At 36.2% G+C, this 25,428-nt stretch overlaps 1 protein-coding gene across 1 annotated transcript in view; it reads right to left on the reverse strand.

The window, feature by feature from the left end:
• NOX4 (NADPH oxidase 4) overlaps positions 1-25,428 on the reverse strand; it is a 265,085-nt gene that overhangs the window by 125,721 nt on the left and 113,936 nt on the right. Inside the window, 2 exon segments of the mRNA XM_043996145.1 lie at positions 18,745-18,807; positions 18,923-19,087. Of these exon segments, the coding sequence (XP_043852080.1) occupies positions 18,745-18,807; positions 18,923-19,087 (228 nt within the window).

Genomic DNA, 25,428 nt, shown 5'->3' on the forward strand with positions numbered 1-25,428 from the left:
AAAATAAATAATTACTGGGAAATAATTACTATTTGACAATAGACCAGGTAGAAAAGATTTTCAGATGATCTGGAGAAAGACTAATTAATTCTCTTATGATTTGTTTCATGTGGTGTTTTGTTCTAAATGTGTTTAATGAGTCATTTTATAACATTGCACATAAAAATACGGGCTGATTGAGGAGGAAGAGTAAAATAAAGAAATTACTCAATACTACTTGTATCTGAGTGATGACGTGAAGGACAGAAAAAGACAAAGAAACTGATGTGTTTGTTTTCTCAAATTAAGAAATTTTTAGTAATAAATAGCTCACATTTATTACATGGCCCTATTCTGGTGAACATTTTTATAAGTGAATTGGATGAAGGCATAGGTGAGAGGCTTATCCAATTTTCAGAGGAAACCACATTTGGGGTACATTAATAACATATGAGTCCTTGCTAGGCTAGAATATTGGGCTGAATGTAATAAATGAAATCCAATAGGGTGAAATATTAAGTCTCACATTTGGGTTTTGTCCTTGGCAAAAATTCAGAATCAGTTCTACTGTGATACACCAACATACTTGGAACCCTAGTATACAATCAGGGCATAGCTTTTTGTAAGTACTGGTACAAAGATACAGAAATGAATGCAGCTCCAGGGGACCCTGGACTGTGAAACTAGAGATTGAGACCCTTTTTCTTGCCAGTAATGTCAACATTAGTTTTGAAAGGTTTTTGGAGACTCCAAAGGGCAAGCAGAGCAGCTAATATATATTTGTTGAAGAGATGTCTCTTCTCCAAATGGCTGCTCATGAGGTCATCCTTCTAGAGTAAAGTTCCTTATCAATCACTGCCAGGAAGTTACAATTAATTTGGAAACTCCTGCAATCTACCATCTGACTTCTGGCCTCCAAAGACCTAGATGGGCAAGATCATTAGTGTCCAGGAATAACAGTAAAGTTTTAGAAGCTTGTAATCCTATGTTGTATAGAAAAAAAATGTAATACCCATAAGCATGGCAACTTCAATGCCTTTGGCCTGCAGGGTCATCAAGCTGATATTAGTCTAGCATCCCTCTTAAATTCCTTTTTCTTTAGAGTAGACTTATAGACTAGATGTTGATTGCAGAGTCGAATACAAAGCACTATACTGTTAGCAGAATGAAAGGGCCATATCAGTTTCAAATTACAAACAATAAGGAAAGTACTACAGTGGGGCTATTCATCACTGTCCCATGCTACATAGATGTCATTGCCAACACTGATGCTTTCTGATGGGCCATGAAGTGACTCCTTCACCTTCTCCACTTTTTCTTTATTACTGGTTATCTGTCAACCCTATGTGACCAACTTGGCACAATGAATGAAGATTTGGCACAATGAATGAGGATGATCTATCCTATTGATTATGCCAATTGTTTTCTCCCCAAATTCAGAATCTATTTTGATTTAAATAATGTACCTGGGTCTTAAGTTTACAATCAAGTTGATGTTTTATTCAAACAGTTGCAAAGAGATATGAGAAAAGAGGAACTCCCTGAAGACAGGCAGAGAAACTCCTATTTGCTGTTTTGAGGAGGCCTTCACCTCAAGATAGACACCCTAAATTCAAGGGCCCACACCAGATCAATGCCCTGAGGGCAGTCTTCACTTCTTCCCAGCATTGCTGGGTTTCAATTAAACCCTAGATTACCAGAGTTTTAAAAAATACAAGTACAAAATAGAGTTTGGCTTAGACAGAATTTTATCTGAAATCTCTGGGGTTAGAAGATGATATGGCAAAATATAAAAGCTAATGCCCTACTGGGCTGTATTAAGAGGCATAGCTTCCAGGAATAAGGCGGTGAGAGTCCCTCTGTACTGTGCCTTAGTCAGGCCTCATATGAAGTATTGTGTTCAGTTGCAGGCACTACTCATAAAAGAGATTAAATAAAATGAAGAGATTCCAGGGCAACAAGAACTTTAAACCCGATGTTTACATAATAAACTTTTAATAAATGCTTAATAATTGACTGATTAATCAGTTGAAGGATCTGGGTGCATTTAGCCTGGAGAAGAGAAGACTCAGGGGAGGACATTATAGCTGTTTTAAGGTATTTGAAGGGCTGGATTTGAAAGAAAGATTAGACTTCTTCCATTTGGCTTGAAGGCCAGATGTGAAGAATTCACAGTTCTGGGAATTTGGCCTTGCTCTCCCACCTCTGTGGCTTTACACAAGTTGTCATGCATGCCTGGAATGCTCATCCTGATCATCTCCACTTCCTTAGAACTCCTTGCCTCCTCTCAGGATCTTCTCATTTTCTACCTCCTGTTGGAATCTTGTCCTGATTCCTCTACTATAATTCTTTCTCTCAATTTACTATGCCTATAAACCATCTGTTTACATGCTGTATTCCCCCAACAGAGAATAAACACTTTTAAAATTTTGTTTTCTACCTTTAACTCCCAACTGAAGCTTTCTCATACTGACCCTATTACTGACTTTATGGTCATCAAAATCATGCCTCTATTGCTGTCCCATCCTCTCACTTCCTCTCAGCACCTGCGGCCACCTTACCTTGGCTCATCTTCCCACCCCTCACTTCTACAATTGATGAGTTCCTCCTGGAGGCTCCATTTTGTGAAGGGGTCTGGACTTTCAGGTATCTTCTTTCCTCCCCTCTTCACTTTTTGGCTCCTTTTGGATATTATTTCCTCCACTAAAATGTGAGCTCCTTCAAACCAGGGCCTGTCTTTTGACTTTCTTTGCACCCCTAGTGCTTAGCCACAGTGCCTGGCATATATTATACTTAATAAATGCTTGCTTCTTTTCTTCCTAATACAGTGCCTGAAGGTAGTTGGTGCTTAATAAACAGTTTGCTGGACTGAAGTCTTTACAAAAACTGTGAGGAAAGTAGTGTAAGTAGTAACACCCTCATTTTATAGATCAGGAAACCATGTTTATGAGCATTTAAATGTTCAGAGACATTAAGTGACTTGCCTGAGGTCACATGGCTGTGAAGTATCAGAGGTAAGATTTAAAACCTGGTCTTCTGACTCCTATCCCCGTGACCTTGACATTATATTGCTTTATAGATTTGTTAGAAGGGTGTCTCCCCAAATAGATTGTAAGCTCCTTGAGGGCAAGGACTGTCTTTTGCCTTTTTTTTTTCTATCTTGTGCTTAGCATAGTGTATGACACACAGCAAACATTTAATAAATGTTTATTAACTGATTGAAGATTTAACTCTCCAAACATATTGAGTACCTATTATATGCATGATACTGCACACTGCATAAGAACAGGTAAATGTTTCTGAATTTTCAATCTAACTAAAATAAACATGCTTAAACATTCAAGAGAATAACATTGAACTAAATTTACCCATCAGCACTGTGATTTTACTGAAAATAAGAAGCTGGATTTCAAATGAGAGTAATCTAAAGGTCAAAGAACTTCATTCACAAATCAGATTTGTGTTCCAGATATCATTAAGGAGGGGGAGCTCTAAAGAGACTAAGCATGGACATCCAATAAATCAAACATTCATTTAAATTCTTACTATGTACTTAGGGCTGCGGGGACCAATTTTTAATTGGGGAGTGTTAGCTAAGCAGCTCGCCACAATATTGGGGCAAGGAAGGAGACCGGCAGCCTCCCTCAAAACAGAACAGGATTTATTTTAACAAGAACGAACTTTAAAAAAAAAAAAAGACAGGATCAGTAGGATCGAGGGAAAGGAAATAAAATGGGGAAAGGGAAATTATAATCCCTGAAAAAATACCACCGCCCAGGAATCAGCTGAAAATATGCAGCAGAATGCCTGTTGCCTTCCTACGTCCAGCTAGAATTCCCAATTCTCCTCCCCAATCCCAGAAAAACCCCATACAGCCCCTGCCAATGGGATGGCTGCTCTGACAGTCACATGACTGCCCTCACTAGGCTTCCAATCATTATAATTTTGCCAGGCCCCATGTAGAGGTTGGCGAATGGTGATGACATGAGGTGCCAGCGCTGTGGCAAACGGCTACAGCCAGTGGGTGGAGCACCGTGTGGTTTGCGGAGCCCAGGCCCAGTGCAGGATGAGCCATAAAAACCTCAAATAACAATTAATTCTTTACAGGGCTATTGATTCAACAACAAGTAGCTTCAAATGGTCCCTGATAATCCAAGTGCTTATATTTTAGAAAGGAGACAATATGTGCATACATAAGCATAAATATCATGTATTTGAAATAAAATATAAAGTACTTTGGGGGAAGCAGAAACATTAGTAGGCACTGCTTAGGAAAAGTCTTTCAGATAGAAGATAACTCAAAGAACACCAGAATTCTCAGCAGTTGAGGTGACAAGAAAGTGCATTCAAGGAATGAGAGAAAGTCTGTATAAGGACAAGGGAAGAGGAGATTGAGTCCATGTGTATGGAACAGAAACTAGGCCAGTATGGCTAAATCCAAGAGAATGAGGATGGAAAGAATGTGTAAGAAGTCTATGAAGGTAAGAAGGGCCAGTATTAAAAGGAATTTAAATTTCAGATCTTATAATTGATCATAGAGTAAATAGGGAACAACAAACGATTATCTGTAGAGGAGGTAGATATGATCATACCTGCGCCTTTGGAAAATCATTTTGGTGTAATTGGAAATCAAGGTGGTGCCCCTCAATTGGGGAATAGCTGAACAAGCTGTGGTATATGAATGTCATGGAAGACTACTGTGTTATAAGAAATGGTGAGCAGGGAGATTTCAGAAAAACCTGGAAAGACTTACATGGACAGATACTGAGTGAAGTGAGCATAATGAAAAGAACATTGTATGTATTAATAGCAGCATGGTGTGATAATCAACTCTGATTGACTTAGCTCTTCTCAGCAAAACAATGCTCAAAGACAATTCTAAAGACTCGTGAAGGAAAATGCTATCCACACAAGAAAAGAACTGATGGAGTCTGAATACAGATTGAAGCATACTATTTTCACCTTTATTTTTTTGCATTTTTTCCCCTTTTGTTCTGTTTCTTCTGTCACAACATGATCATATGTAAATATATTTTACTGTACCACTGCATAGGAATAGGTAAATGTTTTCTGAATTTTCAATCTAACTAAAATAAACATGCTTAAACATTCAAGAGAATAACAATGAACTAAATTTACCCCATCAACATTGTGGCTTTACTGAAAAATAAGAAGCTGTATTTCAAATGAGAGTAATCAGAACAAAGCATTATCTAAAGGTCAACAACTTCATTCTCAAATTGGATTTGTGTTCCAGATATCATTAAGAAGGGGAGCTCCAAAGAGACTAAACTATTTGTTTTGTTTCACTATCTTAGGGAGGAGGGATGAGAAAAAAGACAAAAAATTTAAACTCCTGATCTAAAAAAATAGGAATGTTAAAAAAAACGAAAGAAAGAACTCACTTTGCTGACTATATGGAGAATGTGTTAGAACAAGGAGAGGTTGGAGTTAGGAAGATCACAGTGCAGGCAGTTGAAGTAGATTAGGCAAGAAGTGATGAAGGCCTAGAGTGGTGGCTATGTGAGTAGAGAAAAGGGGGGTGTACTCAAGTGCTATTCTGGAGATAGAAATGATAAGATTGGACAGCTGACTGGATATGGAGGGTAAGGGAGAGTGAGGCATTGAGGAAAATACCAAAGGTTGAAAATGAGTGAGGGTGGTACAGATCATAACAATAATAGGGAAGTTCAGAAGAGTAGAGGATTTGGAAACAAAGATAAGGTATCTGTTTTTGTCATGTTGAGCTTCAAAAATTGATTGGGTATCTACTAGGAAATGTCTAACCAGTCAACTGGTGATTTTGGAAAATAAATCAGGATAAAAACTAGAGCTGAATCTCAGGAGCACTGCACTTACCAACCTCTGACAATATACAAAACAAGAACACTACCACTAAACAGTTTTATTTGAAGAAAAGTTTTAATACTTTAATAGAGAAACTTCAAAATTGATACATCTGTTCTTTAATTCAATAAACATTATGTGACTGCTATCTACACATCACTGAACAGGCTTCTAGGATAAAAAGATGAAAAAAAGTAAGTTATGGGGATGTATGAAATCACCAAATGAGAAGGAAAGAAATTGTGGAGAACTGAAAACAGAGCCCACATTTAGGGGGAAAGGAAATCCATTTAGTAAAGAAGGCTATTTTGTAAAATAAAAATCCTTCATACTTTATCATTTCAAAAAAATAACAGCAAGCACAGAGGAAATCTATGATACATGGAATATAATTGATTTTTCACACTTTCTCATATGACCAGTATGTAAGCTTCAACAGATGCAAACTTAGTAAGAACATTCTTGTCTGTTTTTTTTTTTTTGGTATTGCAGACTCTCATTTCTGACAAATATATCTGGAATATAATATAAAGTGTTATTCAAATCCTACAAATGACCTTTACATAAAAGAAGAGTAGAAAAATAAATTAGGTTAATCTTAAGATAATATATAGTATATATGCTTAACTATAAAACATTTTTATTCTTGTGTCTTATTTAACTTTCTCTGGGAAAATATTTAGGGATACATAAAATAACCATACTGAAATTTGTTGTTCAGTCCTTTTCCAATCACGTCCCCTCTTTGTGACTCCATTCAGGTTTTTGGTTTTTTGGTTTTTTTGGTTTTTTGTAAGAATACTGGAGTGGTTGTGTGAAACATGGATTTGAGAAGGAAAATCAGATGGAGAAATTAGTTGGGAGCTTATTATAGTAGTTCAAGGAGAGGGCTTGAATTGGGGTGGTGGTTATGTGAAGAAAAAGAAAATAGATTCAAGAGATATTGAGTACAAAAAGTCAACCTTTTAAGGGATAGTTAATGTGATTATATCGTTAAACTTCATTTAAGAAAGAGCTAAGCATATATTAAAATAAACCATTATTTGTACCCATAGATACATTTCTTTTAACCCACCTCCAAAGAAAAGTGATTATATGCTTCTGAAACAGGATCATATAAAGGTTTCAAAGTCAATCAGCAAACTAGCACTTATTAAGTGCCTGCTATGTAAGCTGGAGTCTGAAACCGTCCTAGAACTCAGATCTAAATCAGACATTTAAATCCTAAAAACAGACCTCCGGGGACAGCTAGGTGGCACAGTGGATAAAGCACCGGCCCTGGATTCAGGAGTACCTGAGTTCAAATCCGGCCTCAGACACTTGACGCTTACTAGCTGTGTGACCCTGGCAAGTCATTTAACCCCCATTGCCCCGCAAAAAACCCCAAAAAAACAAAAAAAACCAGACCTCCATGGAAAAAGGTACCCACCTCAGAGACTGGCTTAGGACCCCAGGAACTCCCAATTAGGATAAAGTCCTCCCCTTTACCTCCCTAAGGTAGAGATTATTTTGAGACTGATAATCAATTTATCCATACTATAAATATAACTGTCTTTCCTTTCCCTATTCAAGACACCTCCATAGTGTTCTCCCTATGTTTACTCACATTTTGCAATAAAACTTGGGAAACTGAGTCACTGAGTCTTATAATTCTCTTGGAATGATTCATGATCAATTTGATCACTCTAATTCCATCCTCCATCAAAATCTAGCCTCAGATGTTTATTAAATGTGTGACCCTGGGCAAGTCACTTCACCTCTATTTGCCTCCATATCCTCAAATGTAAAATGAAGATAATAATAGAACCTACCTCACAGAGTTGGTGTGAGGCCCAAATGAGATAATATTTGTAAAGTGCTTAGCATAGAGCCAGAAATGTAGTAAGTTCTATATAAATGTTCTTGTTTGTTTGTTTGTTTGTTTTTCCTACTTGCAAAAGGTTAGGCTTGAGCTGAGATTTGAAGGAAATTCAGGAGGCAGAGACGAGAAAGGAGTGATTTCCAGCCATTGCGGACAAGGGGAATGTGAAATTGCCCAGAGTTACGATATGGAGTATCTTGTTCAAGGAACAAAAATGAGTTATTAGATCACAATATATGGGGTGGGGGGGGGGAGCAAGGTCAAAGAAGACTGGGAAGGTACTAGGAGATCAGATTATTGAGAGCTTTAAAAGCCAAACTGAGGATTTTATATTTTATCCTACATGGAATAGGAAGACACTGGCATTTATTAAGGAGGAAGGGGAAGGCCGAATCAGATTTGCACTTTAGGAAAATAATTTTGACAACTCAATGGAGGATGTATTAGAGTGGGAACAGATTTGAGGTAGGGAAACCAACCAGAAGGGTATTGTAATAGGCCCAATGCAAAGCAATAACTTCCTGTATCATGGAGATAGCAATGTCAGAGTAAAGAAAGGATCCTATAGGAGAGATCAAAGGAAAGCAGAAATGATAAGACCTGGCAACTGATTGAATATGGGGAATGAGGAGTCAAGAATGACACTTAAACTTAAGTGACTGAAGCTGAGTGAAGTGAGCAGAACCAGTAGAACATTGTATACAGTAACAGCACCATTGTGTGATGATCAACTGTGATAGACTTAGCTCTTCTCAGCAATACAATAATCCAAGACAATTCCAAAGAACTCAAGATGGAAAGTGTTCATCACATGCAGAAAAAATAACTGTAGATTCTGAATGCAGATTGAACCATACTGTTTCTACTTTTGTTTTTCCCTTTTGATCTGATTCTTCTTTCACAACATGACTAATGCAGAAATATGTTTAATGTGATTGTACATATATACCCCATATCAGATTGCTTTCTGTCTTGGGAGGAGGAAGGGAAGGGAGAGTGAGAGAAAAATTGTGAACTAAAACAAATGTTGAAAACTATCTTTATATGTAACTGGAAAATAATAAAATATTTTTATTGTTAAAAAAGGGATGACATTTAAGTGGTAAGCCTGTATACTAAAAGAATGATAGATCCCTGGACAATGATAGGAAAGTAAGAGAAGAGAGTTTTAGAGGAAGGAAGATGAGTACAGTTTTGGAAATTTTGAGTTTAAGATGCCAATAGGCAGTTGGAAATCTGAGACTGGGAAATCAAGAGAAAGGTGAGTACTGGATCAATAATCTGAGATCATCTGCATAGATATGATAGTTGAATCCATAGGAGTTGATTGGATTACCACATAAAATAATATAGAGGGAGAATAGAAGTCCCAAGGCAGCGCCTTAGGGAACATCCATAGTTAATGGGCATGACCAGAATGAATATCTAGCAAAAAAGACAAAGAAAAAAATTGAATAGGTAGGAGGACTAGAGAAAGCAAATTCACAAAACCCACATAAGACAATTATCAAGAAGAGGGTAACGGGGTGATGGGTGGGGGGGGCAGCTAGGTGGTGCAGTGGATAAAGCACCAGCCCTGGATTCAAGAGGACCAGAGTTCAAATCCGGCCTCAGACACTTGACACTTACTAGCTATGTGACCCTGGACAAGTCACTTAACCCTCATTGCCCTGAAAAAGAGAGAGAGAGAGAGAGAGAGAGAGAGAGAGATGGGCAGTGTCAAAGGCTACAAAGAAGTCGAGACAAATGAAGACTGAGAAAATGGTTTTAGATTTGGGAATTAAGATCATTGGTAGCAGTGGATAGAAGGTAGAACTGAAGTTAGGAAGATTTAAATTTGAATCCTATCTCAGACACTTATTAGCTTAACATATTTCCCTCAGTTTCCTCAAATGTAAAATAAGGATAATAATAGCACCTACCTCAGAGGGTTGTGAGGACCAAATGAGATCACATGTAAAATGCATTGCAAGTCTTAAATGACTTAATAAATGCTAAATTTTATTATTAATATTACTTGTTTGATGTTTATCCTTGTTAGAAGAGGACCATGACATGTGGCTCATCACTTGCAGTAAATTGTATTTAAGTGAGGGAGGACTGTACAAGATCACCAACCTCACTCTGTCCTCTAGAACCATATGGGTCCAGTGGCAATATTTATATCAGGATTCTGGAGATGAGGGACTTGGAAAGGTCACAAAACCAATAAGTGTCTGAGGTGAGATTTGAACTGAGATCTTCCCAACATCAGGGCCAGTGCTATCCACTGGGCCACTGGTGGATCAGTGGATTGTGTGCTAGCCTCCAGTAAGGAGTACTCATCTTCCTGAATTTAAATCTGACCTCAGACACTTATTAGTTTTGTGACCTTGGCCAGGTCACTGAACCCTGTTTGCCTCCATTCCTCATCTGTAAAATGAACTGGTGAAGCAAATGGCAAACCACTCTAGTAATCCAGTAATCAGACATGATTGAAAAATGATTTAACATAATACTATTATTATTCTTTTTGTCAAGTTTTGTTGGGTTTTTTTAAAGGATTCATGCATTGTGAAGATGTCAGAACTTGAGGATGCTTAATTTCCCTTCTAAATTTGAGATCTTAAGATTCCCCCTTGACAACGAAAAAAGGTGAATTTTAATGATCTTAGAATTGAGATGTGTTACCAATATGTCATGGAAATTAATAAATTTCTAAAATAAAATCTCTATTACCTTGCCTCACCTAGGTCTAAATTACATTCTCTAGATGTAACATATGTATTTTAGCTGCATTTCTAACCCTTACTATCAAATGAAGATCTGTGAGAAGTTAGAAAACCCCATCAGTACTTAATTGTAAGAAAGCAAAGGTCTGACTTCACCCCAGCTCATGTATACTTCTGGAGAGTTTCAGGTCCTACAATAGTAGAGAGAGGGGGTTGAGGGAAGGAAGATTGTTTAACTCTGTTAATCAACTGTGATGAATTTTTTTGAACTAAAATGTTGATCTTTGAAAGTTCTATGAGCCATGGTTGTCTGGTGTTCTCTGAAAACTGGACAGAGTGTTCCTAAAATGACTAATGGAGAAATGAAAACTACAAAGGAGGAAAATGCAGACAGGCTATGTAAAGAACACAGACAACAACAAACTTAACAGCTAGACTTAGTTCTGACTCATGGAAAATGGAATGGGAAATAAGGTTACCCAAATTTGGGCTAATGAATCATACATTTTAGAAGACAGATGTCAAGAAAGCACTTTTGTAAGACCACAGAAATGTTAACTAAAAGGAGAGGAATCCACATACACACTCCCGAAGATCAATAATTTTAAAGAAAACTTCACATTATTTGCCAACTTTCTGCATTTCAAAAGTTGAGAGAGCCCATATTAAAATGTTGCGAGGCATAACCAAGAAGCTTAACTTGATAAACAAAAGTTCAGAATTGAATGTGGATAGACTTTTTCTTGAACAGTGACTTCAATTTGGTCTCCAAGACTGAGTCTACATCTTTGAGCATCACAAACCTACAGATACAGGGGCAGCTAGGTGGCACAGTAGATAAAGCATCAGCCCTGGAATCAGGAAGACCTGAATTCAAATCTGGCATCAGACACTTGACACTTACTAGCTGTGTGACACTGGGCAAGTCACTTAACCCCCATTGCACCACAAAACAAACTTACAGATACAGATTTGCAAAGGGAAGGTCTTAAGAGAAGATTTTCATGGGGAAACACATGTATAAGTATATAATTAAATAAAATTTTGGAAATTTTGGTTACAATGTTTTTTCTTAGGTACATAATCACACCAAAAGTACTAATCTCTAATGGGGAAAAGCATGGTTTAATGACTCCACTTTATATAAGCTACATAGCCTGGTTTCAACTTCACTAAAAAGATGCCTCTCCCAGGATAAGTTCATTTTGAAATTCACTATGGGGCTGCAAACCCAAGCTTTGATTGACACTACTTCCTGGGGGCAGCTAGGTGGCACAGGAGGAGCTGAGAGAACACCAGACATTAGTTTAATGATTGTTATGGCCTGAAGAAAAACTGGAAGCTTTCTTATGGCTTTGGGCATTTGGACATTTTGTTTGTTGGATCGTTCTGGAGTAGTGGTATTAAGAAGGTAGCACCACAGCATCCTATAAAACATCTTAGATTCATCAAAGTGAAACAGACTTTAGAGAACATTTACAGAAGGGTTAAAGATTACCTTACTCAAGGTCAGGCACCTCGTTAGAGACAGATCCTTAGACTGGAACCCAAATCCCCTGTTTTCCTAGTCCAGTATCCTTCCCATTGCCCAACACTGCCTCCCATGAAAGGAGGACAGTTGAGAGTCAAGAAATCAGGAAGGAAAAAGCAAGTGGAAATAAGGCAATAAAATGAAAATATTACAAAGGTGAGTCTATGCATGTGCTCTACACAAATTCCAGATGGTTATAAGGATTTTAAAAAATTTACATGAAAAGCGTATTACCGATCCTTGGGACTGATAAGAAGAGTTAGACAGATAGAAGACCCACACATTTTGAGGAAATACATCTGAAATCATGGTATGCAACATTGTACTCAAACAACATAATTGATTGCATTGATCTCAGAAATTATTTTTAATGTAAAACCCTTTTCTAATATACAGTTATTTGGGATTACATGGCTTTTAAGGAAAGATATTAGTAATTGATGTTTAGTGTGGTAATAGTCAAGTCATATAAACCCTTGTGGAATTTTATTCTCTGCATTTTAGGAATAGGTTTGCCAGAAACATTTTTTTTAATCAAATTTGATTAAACTAATTATAATTTTTTTTTGCTTGGAGAAGAGAGGTTCAAATGCAGGCAGAACAACCCCATGTCTTTGAAAAATCTAACAAAAACCATTTGGGTATTATAACTTAAAATATTCTCAAACTATAGACATAACTCCAAAGTCAAGACTGAGGAAGGACTGAGAATTTAGGTAACAGTTCAATTAATAGTTTACTTTACCAACCATAATGAAAGTTGTTTAGTTGCCCCAGACTGAGGGTGGAGAAAACATAGGAAGGCTATATCCAGTGAATTTGAAGAGATAGCTTGGAGTCAGGTCATGTAGGTCTTTAAATGGTGAACAGAGTAGTTTATATTTTATCCAAGAATCAATAGGAAACAACTATAGTTAGTTAAGTAGATGAATTACATGGTCAGATCACCTTGTACAAGGCATAGAAAAAGAGGGAATAGGTCTTAAGTAGACCAGTCAAGCATCACTTGCCCTGTTCTACTTAATGCCCCAATCTGTTCCTCAAGAAGAATGGGGTATCTCCTTGAATTTTTAACTAGTGTACCAAAAGAAAGTTGTCAGACTTTTGTAAAGGAGACAAGGAATTTAGTAAAGGGAATTACTTCAGAATGGATAGTTAAGGGGGCAGCTAGGTGGCTCAGTGGATAAAGCACCCACCCTGGATTCAGGAGGACTTGAGTTCAAATCCAGTCTCAGACACTTGACACTTACTAGCTGTGTGACCCTGGGGAAGTCACTTAACCCTTATTGCCCTGCCAAACAAACAAACAAACAAAAAGAATACGTAGGTAAAGAAGGACTTATTAGGTTTACACTCAGATCAATCAAAAACTACAGACTAGTGTATTGAGAGAAATGCTTTGTTAATATTTCCAAGGGATAAACAATGTTTCCATACTATGTTTAATATAAATAAGCAAAAATGTACACTCAAAATTGTAGTGAATAATGATATTCCTATAGGTGCAAAGCCAATTAGGAGACAGATTATATGCTTTCTGAATAATGTAAGAACTTTGAGGGAAAATTATTTTGTTGTGGTTTTTTTTCTGTATAAAAACTGATGTGTCATACACAAGAGTTTAATAAATGCTAGTTGAACTGAATTTATTGTCACAGACTATGTAATTTTCCTATTACTTCTTAGAGTAGTAAAAATGAATCCCTCACTGGATGGCTATATCCCCTAATCCTTAGAATCCTCCACTACCTAACTTTTTATTAGTATGTTTTTCTATTTAGAACTCAATTAGATTTAGGAGCATTGTCAAAGCCAAGACTAGATTGTCAATGAATGAATCATAACCCTGATGTGTGGATGAGCTATTCTGCCTTAGCTGTAATTACTTTTCTGTTAATTATGCTGCTTTTTCCAACCATTTCTTTCTCAGATGGTGGTACAGTGGACTGAATGCTGTTTCTAGAGTTAGGAAAACTTGAGTTCAAATATGGCATCACATACATTAGCTGTGGGACCCTAGGCAAATCATTTAAACTCAATTTGCCTCAGTTTCCTCAGCTGTAAAATGAGAATAATAACTGCAATACCCTTCATAGGTTTGTTTTGAAAATCAAATGAGATAATATTAAAAACAAAACAAAACAACAACATAAAAAACAGCACCATGCTCGGTAAATAGTAAGTGCTATATAAATGCTATTCTCCTCTCCCCTTTATACTATCAAGTAAAAAAGGTGTTAGTAATAACTGAAATGAAGAGATCTTAAAAGATCAAGAGTTAGGAAAAAAAAGAAATTTATGTTCTCAAATCTCAACTAGGTCCTTACTGTAGCAATATAGTCCTTTTTCTCCACCCTAATTGATTATCTCTCCTATTTCCCCATAATAGTTTCCCCCTAGGGTGGTTGTTTGGAGTGTCACTCTTCTTTGGCATCCAATACCAATCTCTCCCCTACCCTCAGTTAAGGAACTTGACTTATACTTTGCCCCAAAATAAATTTCATCCAATGTGAACTTCCTATTCCTCTATGTCTCTATATTTTACAACCATATTTATATGATTTCCCTGTACCTTCCTCTTTTATTCCAATTTCTGATGAGTAGACGATGCTTGACTTCACCAAAGCTACATGTACCACTGATCTGATCCCATCACCTTTCATCTGTAGCTGACTGAAACCTCAATGAGTCTTTCTTCCCTTCCTTTCACTCCTCATATTCTTTCTCTTTTCTGTCCTGTTGCCTCTTTCCCCTTTCTCCTCCTCCTACTTCTTGTCTTTCTCTCTTCTTTACTCCTCCTGCCTTAGTTTTCTCCTCCATATTTTCCTTCCCTTTCTTCCCCCTTTTATTTTTCATATCTTCACTTTCTCACTTTCTATGGCTCCCTCCCCTATGCCAACAAACATTCCCAAGTCTCCTCCATTCTTAAAATAGGGTCACCAGGACCTGCCATTCTCTCTAGTTACCTTTATCTCTCTTCCCTTTCTCAACCAAACTCAAAGAAAATGTCACCTGTACTTATCGTTTATACTTCAACTCTTTTTACTTTTTAATCCTTTGCAAACTTACATTAAAAATCATAACTTACCTGAAACTGTTCTCTGTAAAGTTGCCAAACATGATGCCTTTTTAAAATCAATTGTCATCTTTCTTGAACACCGTGCAGATTAACACTGTTAATAACTCTTCCCTCCTAGGTAAACTATCCCCTCTGAGTTTTGGCCCCACTACTTCCTCTTGGTTTTCCTAATTGTATGACTGTCACTTCACAGTCTCCTTTCCTTGGTCATTATCCATATTAAACCCACCAACAATGACTGTATACCAAGGTTCTATCTTGGCTCCTCTTCTTTTCTCTCTACAGTCCCTCATCTGGTGACCTCATCAATTTCCAGTAGTTTTAGCTACTTATCATTTTTTTGTAGTTATCTCTTAGAATTATATACATGGCCTCAGACACTTAACACTTACTAGCTGTGTGACCTTGGGCAAGTCACTTAACCCCAATTGCCTCACTAAAAAAAAAAAAAAAGAATTATATACATGGAGCAGCTAGGTGGCACAGTGGATAAAGCACTGGCCCTGGATTCAGGAGGACCAGAGTTTAAATCTGGCCTCAGACAGTTGACAGTTACTAGCTGTGTGACCCAGGGAAAGTCACATAACCCCAGTTGTCCAAAAAAAAAAGAAAGAAAGAAAAGAAAGAATTATATACCTAAACCTTATCTTCTTAACTTCTGTGCCAAGTGAACAAGGATCTATTGCACATTCTGAACTGGATTTCTATAAGATTCTCAAATTTAGCATGTGTAAAACAGAATTTTTTGTTGTTCTTCCAAAACTTTCTGCTTTCCCAAACATCCCTATTTCTCTTAAGGGTCCTTATCCTCCCATTAAGTCATCTTTCAAATCTCAGTGTTATCCTTGTCTTCTCAGTCACTACCCAATTCCACTCAGTTGTCAATTCTTTCTGTCTCCATAGTTCCCCTTTCTTCCTTCCCCTTCTTTCCCCCTAAAAAACTACTGCCCTGTCCCAGTTCCAACCCCCATCAAGTTCCCATAATTCCTGTACCCTTTGATGATTCTCAGTAAAGACAAAATTAACACTGTTGTGGTTTGAATGTTCATTCTCCACAGAATCAGGAACCTGAGGGCACCTGGGAAGATTTGTTTACTTGGTTTGCCTTCAGACCAAGATTGCCCCTCTACTATATGCACCCATTTGATTATTTAGCTGAGAATATGCATACATTTGTATATGGAGGGATAAAGAGAGAGACAGAAAAATTTATAATACTGTTCATATGGCAATATTTACTTCCAGAAACAAGTAATTTCTCTAAGATTCCATACCATACTACCAAAAGGAACAATCTGTGTTATTCAAAATATTTGATGGAACAATTCTCCCTATCATTTACCACCATTGCCAAAGGGAAGGACATATCGCTTCCTTTTCTTCAGTCTTCACACACTATGATCCTCTCTTCTTGGCATCGCCAAAGACTCAGACCTGCCTGCAGTTTCAACAGCATTATGCAACTCTAATAGAATCCTTAAGGCTAAAAAAGATTACAGATGTTATAGTTGTGCCCAAACACCACCAGTGCAACTTCGGACATTCAACAATAACTAAACTGTCTGGATTTGCTGTTTTGAGTAGGAATAAGAAGACTTGAAGACTGAATATATTTCAAAATTAACTGACTTTCCATGCCCTGAAATAAAAATTACTCCCACTTTACTTGATCAAATGAGTATTTTATCTCTTTTTATTAAATTTCTGGAGAAGAAACTTTTAAATTTTATATCTATTAAACACCCATTATATTCATAGCACTATGCTAAGATGTAGCTATAAAAATGAAAAATGGCATGGTTACTATTACCAGTTTTATTAGAAATATAGAACACATACACAAATAATGAGTATCTAGAGATCAGTGCATAGGAGACATCACATAGTGATGCAAGAAAAATTCAAGGAAGCAGGGATCTCTCACAGCTGGTGAGTAGTAATGTTGCTGATGGTTGAGGGGAGGAAGAGTATTATCATAAAAGGCGTCATTGAGCAGGGGAAACCTGAGCTGGTTCTTGGAGAAAGGAAAAATTTCAAAAGGCTGATATGGGAGAGAAATCTACAAAGCAACAAATTTCAATAAGAGCATACTCCTGAAATAGATGTCTTTTTTATGTCCACTATCTCACCCTATGGGCTCAATCATCTCAAACTACTTAAATTAGGTCCTTATTGTATACCTTCTCTTTGTTTGTCATGTTCTTAGTTACATGTCAGTTCTTAATTACATGTTGCTTGAATGAATGCCATTCCTAAAGGTAATATGGCTATAAGAAATATTTGAACTTCAAAACTACAAAAATTACAGTGCAAGACATCACCTCCTAGTATTCTTGATATTAGATTCATTCTTGTGTAGAATGGCTTCAAAGACTAAACAAAAATGAGTTATCAGTCACCCCAAAAGCAGTCATTAAGATATTTCAGTATTCCTACCATAATAACAAAGGGAAGACCACTCAGTAGACCTAAGTCAGACATACACTTTGATTTCTTTTCCCTAGAGCTGCAAGTAAAAAGTATGTACTGATCCAGCCACACTTTCTCCATGGTTGGCTAGCTCTTGATTAGAAATCCATGCTAATGAGACAAAGATCCTAGATTTCATGGTCATGTGAGCCTGTTAGCATTTCTTCTGTGCCATGGCAACCAACAGCCCCCTTGACCCTGGCTAGACAGCTCACAAATTGGTGCCAAAAATGACAACAGGGAACAGATGAGAGTGTGGACAAATCCTACTGTTTTAATATTACTGCTGGAAAGGAAAATGGATGTACATGATGGGCTGATGGTAGGCTAATATTACAAATTAAAGAACATTATTATTATTCCACATAAATGCCTGGCTATCTTCCTTAATTCATTAATAATTAAATCTCCCATTAAATATAAAACAGAAAAATCTTGGCCTGGATTCTTTGGAAACACTATGGATATAATTACTTTAAATTTGACACAATCTGGATAAAAGTAATTTGTGATTAACAAAAGGTTAAAAAATGAATTTATTGTTCCATACATACTATCCATTGACAAATATTCTAAGCAGGAAATGTTAAAAAAATGTTGACTAGGCTCTGCTTAAAAGTTGCTTCCTAAACAAAGCCTTTCCTGTTCCTTTAGCTCCTAGTGCTCTCTCCCTCTGTTTCTCTCTCTTTCTGTCTCATATATGTGTGTGTATATGTATGGACATATATGCTATACATATGCATATGTGCATGCATGTATATATATATATATATATGTGTGTGTTATGTATGCATACATGTATTTATATATACACATGTATCTATGCATACCTTGAATGATTATATGTACATATTCTTTACCCAATCAGAATGTAAAATCTTTGAAGGTAAGAATTGTTTTTTGTTTTGTCTTTGAATATCCAGTGCCTAGACAAATGCCTTTCACATAGTAATTATGTAAAAAAAAAATGCTTGTTGAATTTACATGAATAAAAGTAAGCTTAAAAGAGATTCTGGAGCAATTTACCTTACATGAAGCCAATAGGATAAAAGGAATTTTAGTTATTAGCCTTATTCACATGTCATTTGAGAGAAATCAGTGATAATTATGTTCCTGTCCAAGTATAAAAACAAATAGACCATGAATCATTACCATTAATAATTCTAATTTATTTAATAAGAAACATAGTTTTAGTCCAAAACAGGGTAATCATCTAATGATTAATTTCTCTAAGGAAACAGAATGCAAAAAAGTTTAAATTTCTTACCATTGTAAGAGTAAATGGATGATTTTCTAGTGCAGACACCCTTGGACAGTGAAGTATAATATACTGGAAGGAAGTAATGCAACAAAAATGAAAGAAGAAAAATAAAGTTCAGTTTTTTCAGTATTTTAAAAAATGAAATTATAAAAAATTTCTTGCAAGACTATTTGGAATAACTCACTTGGCCAGGTCTGGCTTTAAAGTTTTCCTTGATCATTTGAACTTCCATGACATCTGATGGATGGCTGATCACTGAAATGATTGTCACAGGCTTATTACTTCTAATGCACCTGTAAAGCCTTTCAGCACAATAGAGGCACAACGGTAATGAAATCCAAAGCCAAGTCTAATTGAAAATAAGAAAAGAATGGAAAGAAAAACACTTCAGAAACAATCACATTTATATCTACTTATCAAAAAACCATTATAAAATATTTTAAATGGTATGGAAATTAAATTAGTCTAGTAGTCTTAATTATGACAATATTGGCTGCTGCCAAAAGGACTCATTTCAATGGTCACACTCTAACATGTTTAAGTAGGACATCTGTACTATGTTAAACCATTTGACATTTATTACCTCATTGAAGCCTCACATATACTCTGTATTATTATCCAGGTTTTAAAGCTATGGACACTTAGACTGAGAGAAGTTGTACCTTGCTTATGGTCAACAAACTATTAATTGTAAGAGAAAGGATTTGAACTAACTTTTCACATGATTGAATGCTCTCCTACTATACCATGCTCCCTTTCATGCTTTCTTTTTCTATCCATCCCTCTTTCTCAACTTTTTCAACATCCCATATAAGAATATCCTTTATTCCAATTCACAATGACTTTTATGGAAGAAGAAAAAAAACTGCTCCAGTGACCTAATTTACTACCAGAGAGTCCTCAAATACACCCAGGCTCTCACATCATATTATTAATAGATATTACATAATCTCCTTGGCATAGATTTAAAAACATAGCATGCAAATAAGTAAGCTTTGAGGAAACACTTTTAATTCAATTGAGCAATCCTTTCTTAAATGCCTACTATTTAGAAAGAATGGAATAAAGGGCTTTAAAATGTCCACAGGCATAAAAAAAACTTCAGAAATGCTTATTGCTTAATGAAATACTTATGAGTGTGTATATTTATGTATATGTACTGACATATAGAATGTGTGTGCTTATGTGTATATATTTATATACTGGTGTCTATTATACACACAGGTGTTTTCATCTTTCATTTTCAAAGAGGACCCATGATATCATGAGTTGTCTTGACTTGCATGCAAACTGGATTTAACTGAGGCAGAATTTTACAAAGTCCTTCTTATTGTCTTTCTACATACACATATTTTAGATAGAGATATAACGTATAGCTAGATATAGATATGGATATAAAGATGAGATAGAAATGGAGACAGATATATACACTAGAAGAATTGTAGAACACATCCTTTATGGAGTCAAGTTTCATCTTGTCTTCATCTTGAATCCCCGGAGATTACTTTCACATATATAGGTTAACTAATTCAATGGTATTTTCTTGCATGATGGAGTAAAATGCAACCATTTTTACTGATTTTTTGTAATTTTGAAGCATGTAAATGGAAAAATCTACTTCACACATACTCTTGAGATAGTGCCATGGGAATTATGACTGGTAATAGCTCAAAATAAGGATCTAACTTATTCATAATGGAAAAGCATCGATAAAAAGAGTCGCAAGTGCCATTATATAGGAAGAACATATCTATGTTAGAATTCCAGAAACCAAAGAAGGGAAATATGGGAAAGTATAAGCAAGTATTGTCAGTGGAGGCAAAAACAGAAGTGTGACTATTGTAGAAGTATATGGCACATAGATAGAAGGAAAAATTAAAAGAGGGGTCCAAGAAAGAAATCACAAATTTGATATGGAGGCTTAATCATGTAATAATGTGGAACATGAATTATACTGAAATCTCTTCAAGTCCTTTCTCTTTCTTCCAAAAGTGGAAAGGGAGAGAAAGTCATTATTTTCCTTAAAGAACAATTCAAAAGATAGAGGAGGTAATGAGGTCAGCAACTATCTGCACCTAAATCTGGCCAACAACCATTTGCAAGAGAATTTAGAAGGCAAATAAGCACTTAATTACAGAATTTGTCATGGCAAAAAAAGCAGAAATGTAGGGGTAATCTAGCATTTATCCTAAATTTGGTGGGATCCGATTAATGAGGGTACAGGGGAGGAATAAGTAGGATTGGATGACCTAGTAAATTTTTGAGAGGAAGTTGGTCCAAGAAAGATGGGAAACTCTCAAAAAATTTCGGAAGATACAAGGAAAATTTATTCCAGTGACAAGAAGGAACTGGTTAAAATTTCTGATGTGGCTGCATAATCAATTCATCAACTAACTTAATGTTTTACAAGGAATGTATAGAATGTGGAAGTCAGAAGAAGCAGCAAAGTATAAATACGAATGAGTAGCATTTTCTTGTCAAAATAATGTAAGGAATACTAATTTTTAAGATGAAGTAAGGCTGGCTAAGAATGATTAGAACAATTAAGAAGGTTTTTTCTTTAAGAAGACAAAACTACTCAACATCTATTTTGTTACTCCTTTCTCTTACTAGGATAATGATCTTTGAACTGGACAGTATGAACAATAATGTTTAATAGGAGGTAAAAATCCATATGTGTAAAGAAATCCAATGTGTAGAAATCTAATATGTGTGAAGAAATGGCATCTTATTGCCTTCAAAAATCAAAATCACCAGGTACAAATTAATTACATTTCAAGGAACTGAAATAAATGGAACACATGATTTCTGAAAAATTATTAGTGACCACTAAGATATTTTAGAGAAAGTAGTCATGGTGTAGGTGTGGAGGAAATCAAATGTCCTAATTTCCCAAAAAGAAAAAAAAACCCTCAAAAACAGAAGTGGGTATAAGATATAAAATATAGGAAAATGAGCCTGACTTTAATACTTGGTAAAATGCTGAAACATATTATTAAATAGATTACTTAGAATTATTTAGAAAGAGAATTAGTGGTTACTAAAAGTCACCATGGGCAATTGCTGCTGTGATATTTCTCATCCTCTAGCTGCCCTTTCCAATGGTCTTCCAACATGTGGCCACTACTACCAACAAGGCAGCCAGGTAGCACAGCAGACAGAATGCTCAATCTAGAGTCAGGAAAACTTGCATTCAAATCTGCATTCAGTTACTTAAAAACTATGTTACCCTGGACAATTAGTTTAGTTTCTGGCTGGCTCATTTTCACTTACTATAAAATGGAAAGAATAATAGAACCTACTTCACATGGTTGTTCTAAGGGTCAAATGAAATAACAATGGTAAAACATTTAGAACAATTTTTATCACATAATAGGCACTTAATAAATACTTATTCCCTTCCCCCAGCCCACTTCCCTACCAGACAGCTAGTGGAAGGGGTTGGGGGAAGAGTGGCAGCCATAAGTCCATGGATAAGATATTACAGTAAGAATTAACGAGGGGGGGCAGCTAGGTGGCGCAGTGGGGAAAGCACCAGCCCCTGGATTCAGGAGGACCTGAGTTCAAAGCTGGCCTCAGACATTTAACACTTACTAGCTGTGTGACGCTGGGCAAGTCACTTAACCCCCAATGCCTCTCAAAAAAAAAAATAGAATGAAAGAATTAATGAGGGACAGCTAGGTGTCAGAGTGGGTAAAACACTGGCCCTGGATTCAGGAGGACTTGAGTTTAAATCTGGCCTCAGGGGCAGCTAGGTGACACAGTGGATAAAGCACTGGCACTGGTGTCAGGAGGACCTGAGTTCAAATCCAGCCTCAGACACTTGACACTTACTAGCTGTGTAACCTTGAGCAAATCACTTAACCCCAATTGGTTCACCAAAAATAAATAAATAAATAAAAATAAATCTGGCCTCAGACCTTTGACACTCACTAGCTGTGTGATCGTGGGCAACTTAACTGTCATCACCCCCCCCCAAAAAAAAAAAGAATGGACCTACTGGTGTCTGGATTCAAAAAAATTATAATTTTCCCACAGCCAATCTCTTCATATGTGTTGTTATCTCATGTGGAGCCAAGTTAAGTAAATAAAGATGTATAGTACAAATTCTCTATATAGTTTCCCAGTGGCTACCCCTGTAATGCTTTTATTTTCAAGTTTGTTACATTTTGTTACCATTCAAATGTAAACACCAAAGGTAATCTGAGATAAGTGGTTAGTCCTTAGGAGGTCAGGACATTCTCTTACTTATCCAGAATTTGCTGGGAGAACTCAAAATTCATAACTTTTTGTATATACATCCTCAAGGGAAAACAGAAACCTTTTTAAAAAATGCTGAAAACCTACATGAATCATGTGACTAGCTAAGAGCCCTGACTCTGAATAGCTAGACTCCCTTCTTTTCATCTTAGATAGATATGTGGTTTATGTGTATCTCCCCCCTACACACACACACACACACACACACACACACACACACACACTTGTGAAACCTCTCTTCTCCATCATCTGAACATGACTTTATATCACAAATTATTTTCCTTTTCTCCTAAGGTTTTCTTTAAAGAAATGTCACTGGCACAGACTGCGTTATTGATGTGTAAATAAAATTAGTTTAGAAGAAAGTAAAGTACAATAAAAGTAACCTCAGCTTTGCTTCATCGAGAACATGCCATGCCAAATCAAGTATTTCCTTTTTTTTTTTTTTGGACAGTTTTAACTAAGCTGGGAGTCAAAGGGAATATTAAATGCTCAGTATGTACACATTATAGCAAAGCCCATGAATAGTATTCTACTTCTATTCTCCTGGATAAAACAGATAAATAGAAAGGATGACTGGGACCAAAAACTTAGGGAAAAGTCTATAGAAGAGTAACCCAGAAATCTTTCCTGGTTCTGAGTACTTCAGCATCTACTGATGACATGGTGTACTATAGTATATCATGACTTTCAAATTTAAAATGAAAAACATTTAGAAGGGATAGCTTACATGTTGGATGAGCAAATCAAAGCCTATGATCCTGAGAAGCTAGAGCAATTAGATAAATCTCCTGAAGCAAAATTTAAAAGGTATAAATGTATCTTACATTTTATATTTGCACTAAAAACCTATTTTAAATTAAATTAAACAACTTTTGAACTCTCATTATTAATTTGTATGAGCATATGCTAAGAAATAGGATACTGAGACCAAATTAAAATAGTTCTTGACTTCAAGAACCTTACATCTTACTGGGTGGGGAGGGGTGAGAGGTAGAAGTGCAGTATATACAAGATATTATACACAGTTTGAAACCTACAAGATAATCTGAAGAGAGAGAAAATATTAACAACCTTAAAAGACTGGAAGGACATTTTTCAGAATTGGATACCTGAGCTAAGTCTTCAGGGAAGATAATGTTCCTGAATGGTACAAATTCCAGATTTGTGCCAACTCCCTAAAGAAAAGTCAAATCCAAGGTGCAAGTGCAGTTTCACTGTATTATAGAATACTTGAAGGGAAGTAATGTGAGATAAGTCTGGAAGAGTAGGGTGGGACTAAATTGTGGAGATCCTTAAACACTATGATGAAGAGTTGGTGTTTTATTATAGAGGAAAAAAGAAAGTCATGGAGCAAGAGAGTACCACCCCGACTTTCATATCAATGCCTTTTGAGTATTATTTTGAGTATTATTTCAGTTGTTGTGTGGAAGATGAATTGAAGAGTAGACAAAATGAAGTAGGGAAATCAATAAAGAGACAGTCATAAGAATGCATGTGAGAGGTGATAAGGACCTTAAGATGAAGGACATGACAAAAGTAAGAAAATTATGCAAACTATGTTGTGGAACAGAATCAATAATGCTTGGCAATTGAGAGAATGCTGGAATTGAGGAATAAAGAAAAAGTTAAGAATGATTCTTGGGTCAGCTCAGTGGCACAGTGGATAAAGCACTGTCCCTGGAATCAGGAGGACCTGAGTTCAAATCCAGCCTCAGACACTTGACACTTACTAGCTGTGTGACGCTGGGCAAGTCACTTAGCCCTCACTGACCCCCCAAAATAAAAAATTTTTAAAACAGGATTCCACAGTTATAAACCCTTATGACAAAGAAAATAATAGTATCCACTACAGAAATTGGCAAGTTTGAGAAAGGGAAACATTCAGAAGGAAACAAGAGTTCTTTTTTGATGGTAAAGAGTTAAATGAGGAAGAATTGAGGAAGTACAAAATAGAGAAATTCTTAAACATATGTGATAAATAACTGGGGTTTTTAGTAGACTGCAAGTTCATTATGGGTAAACGGTAAGACATGACAGTCAAAAATCCTAAATGTCATCATAAGTAACAATATTAAATATGTTAGGTGATAGTTGAAAGTACATCATACACTATCATACAGAAATCTCATTTTGAATCACAAACTTGAATGTGTTGTGGAAAGCACATTCTCATATAGATGAAGACATCCTGGAACACATATAAGAAGAGAGCTATGAGAATGGTGAGAGAACTGGAGCCTCATGAGTTTTGATGGAAAGAACTGGATTTATCCTGAAGAAGAGATTTAGCTTTCCTCTTCATCTATAAGAAGGGCTGTCAGAGGTAAAAGGAGTCTTCTTGTTTTCAAGGGCTGAATAAGGAGAAATCAGAGTAAGATACAAAGAAACAGAATTTATTTTCTTGTATTTAAGTTCAGAAAAAACTTC

The sequence above is a fragment of the Dromiciops gliroides genome, chromosome 3 (assembly GCF_019393635.1).
Source record: "Dromiciops gliroides isolate mDroGli1 chromosome 3, mDroGli1.pri, whole genome shotgun sequence".
NCBI classification, from domain to species: Eukaryota; Metazoa; Chordata; class Mammalia; order Microbiotheria; family Microbiotheriidae; genus Dromiciops; species Dromiciops gliroides.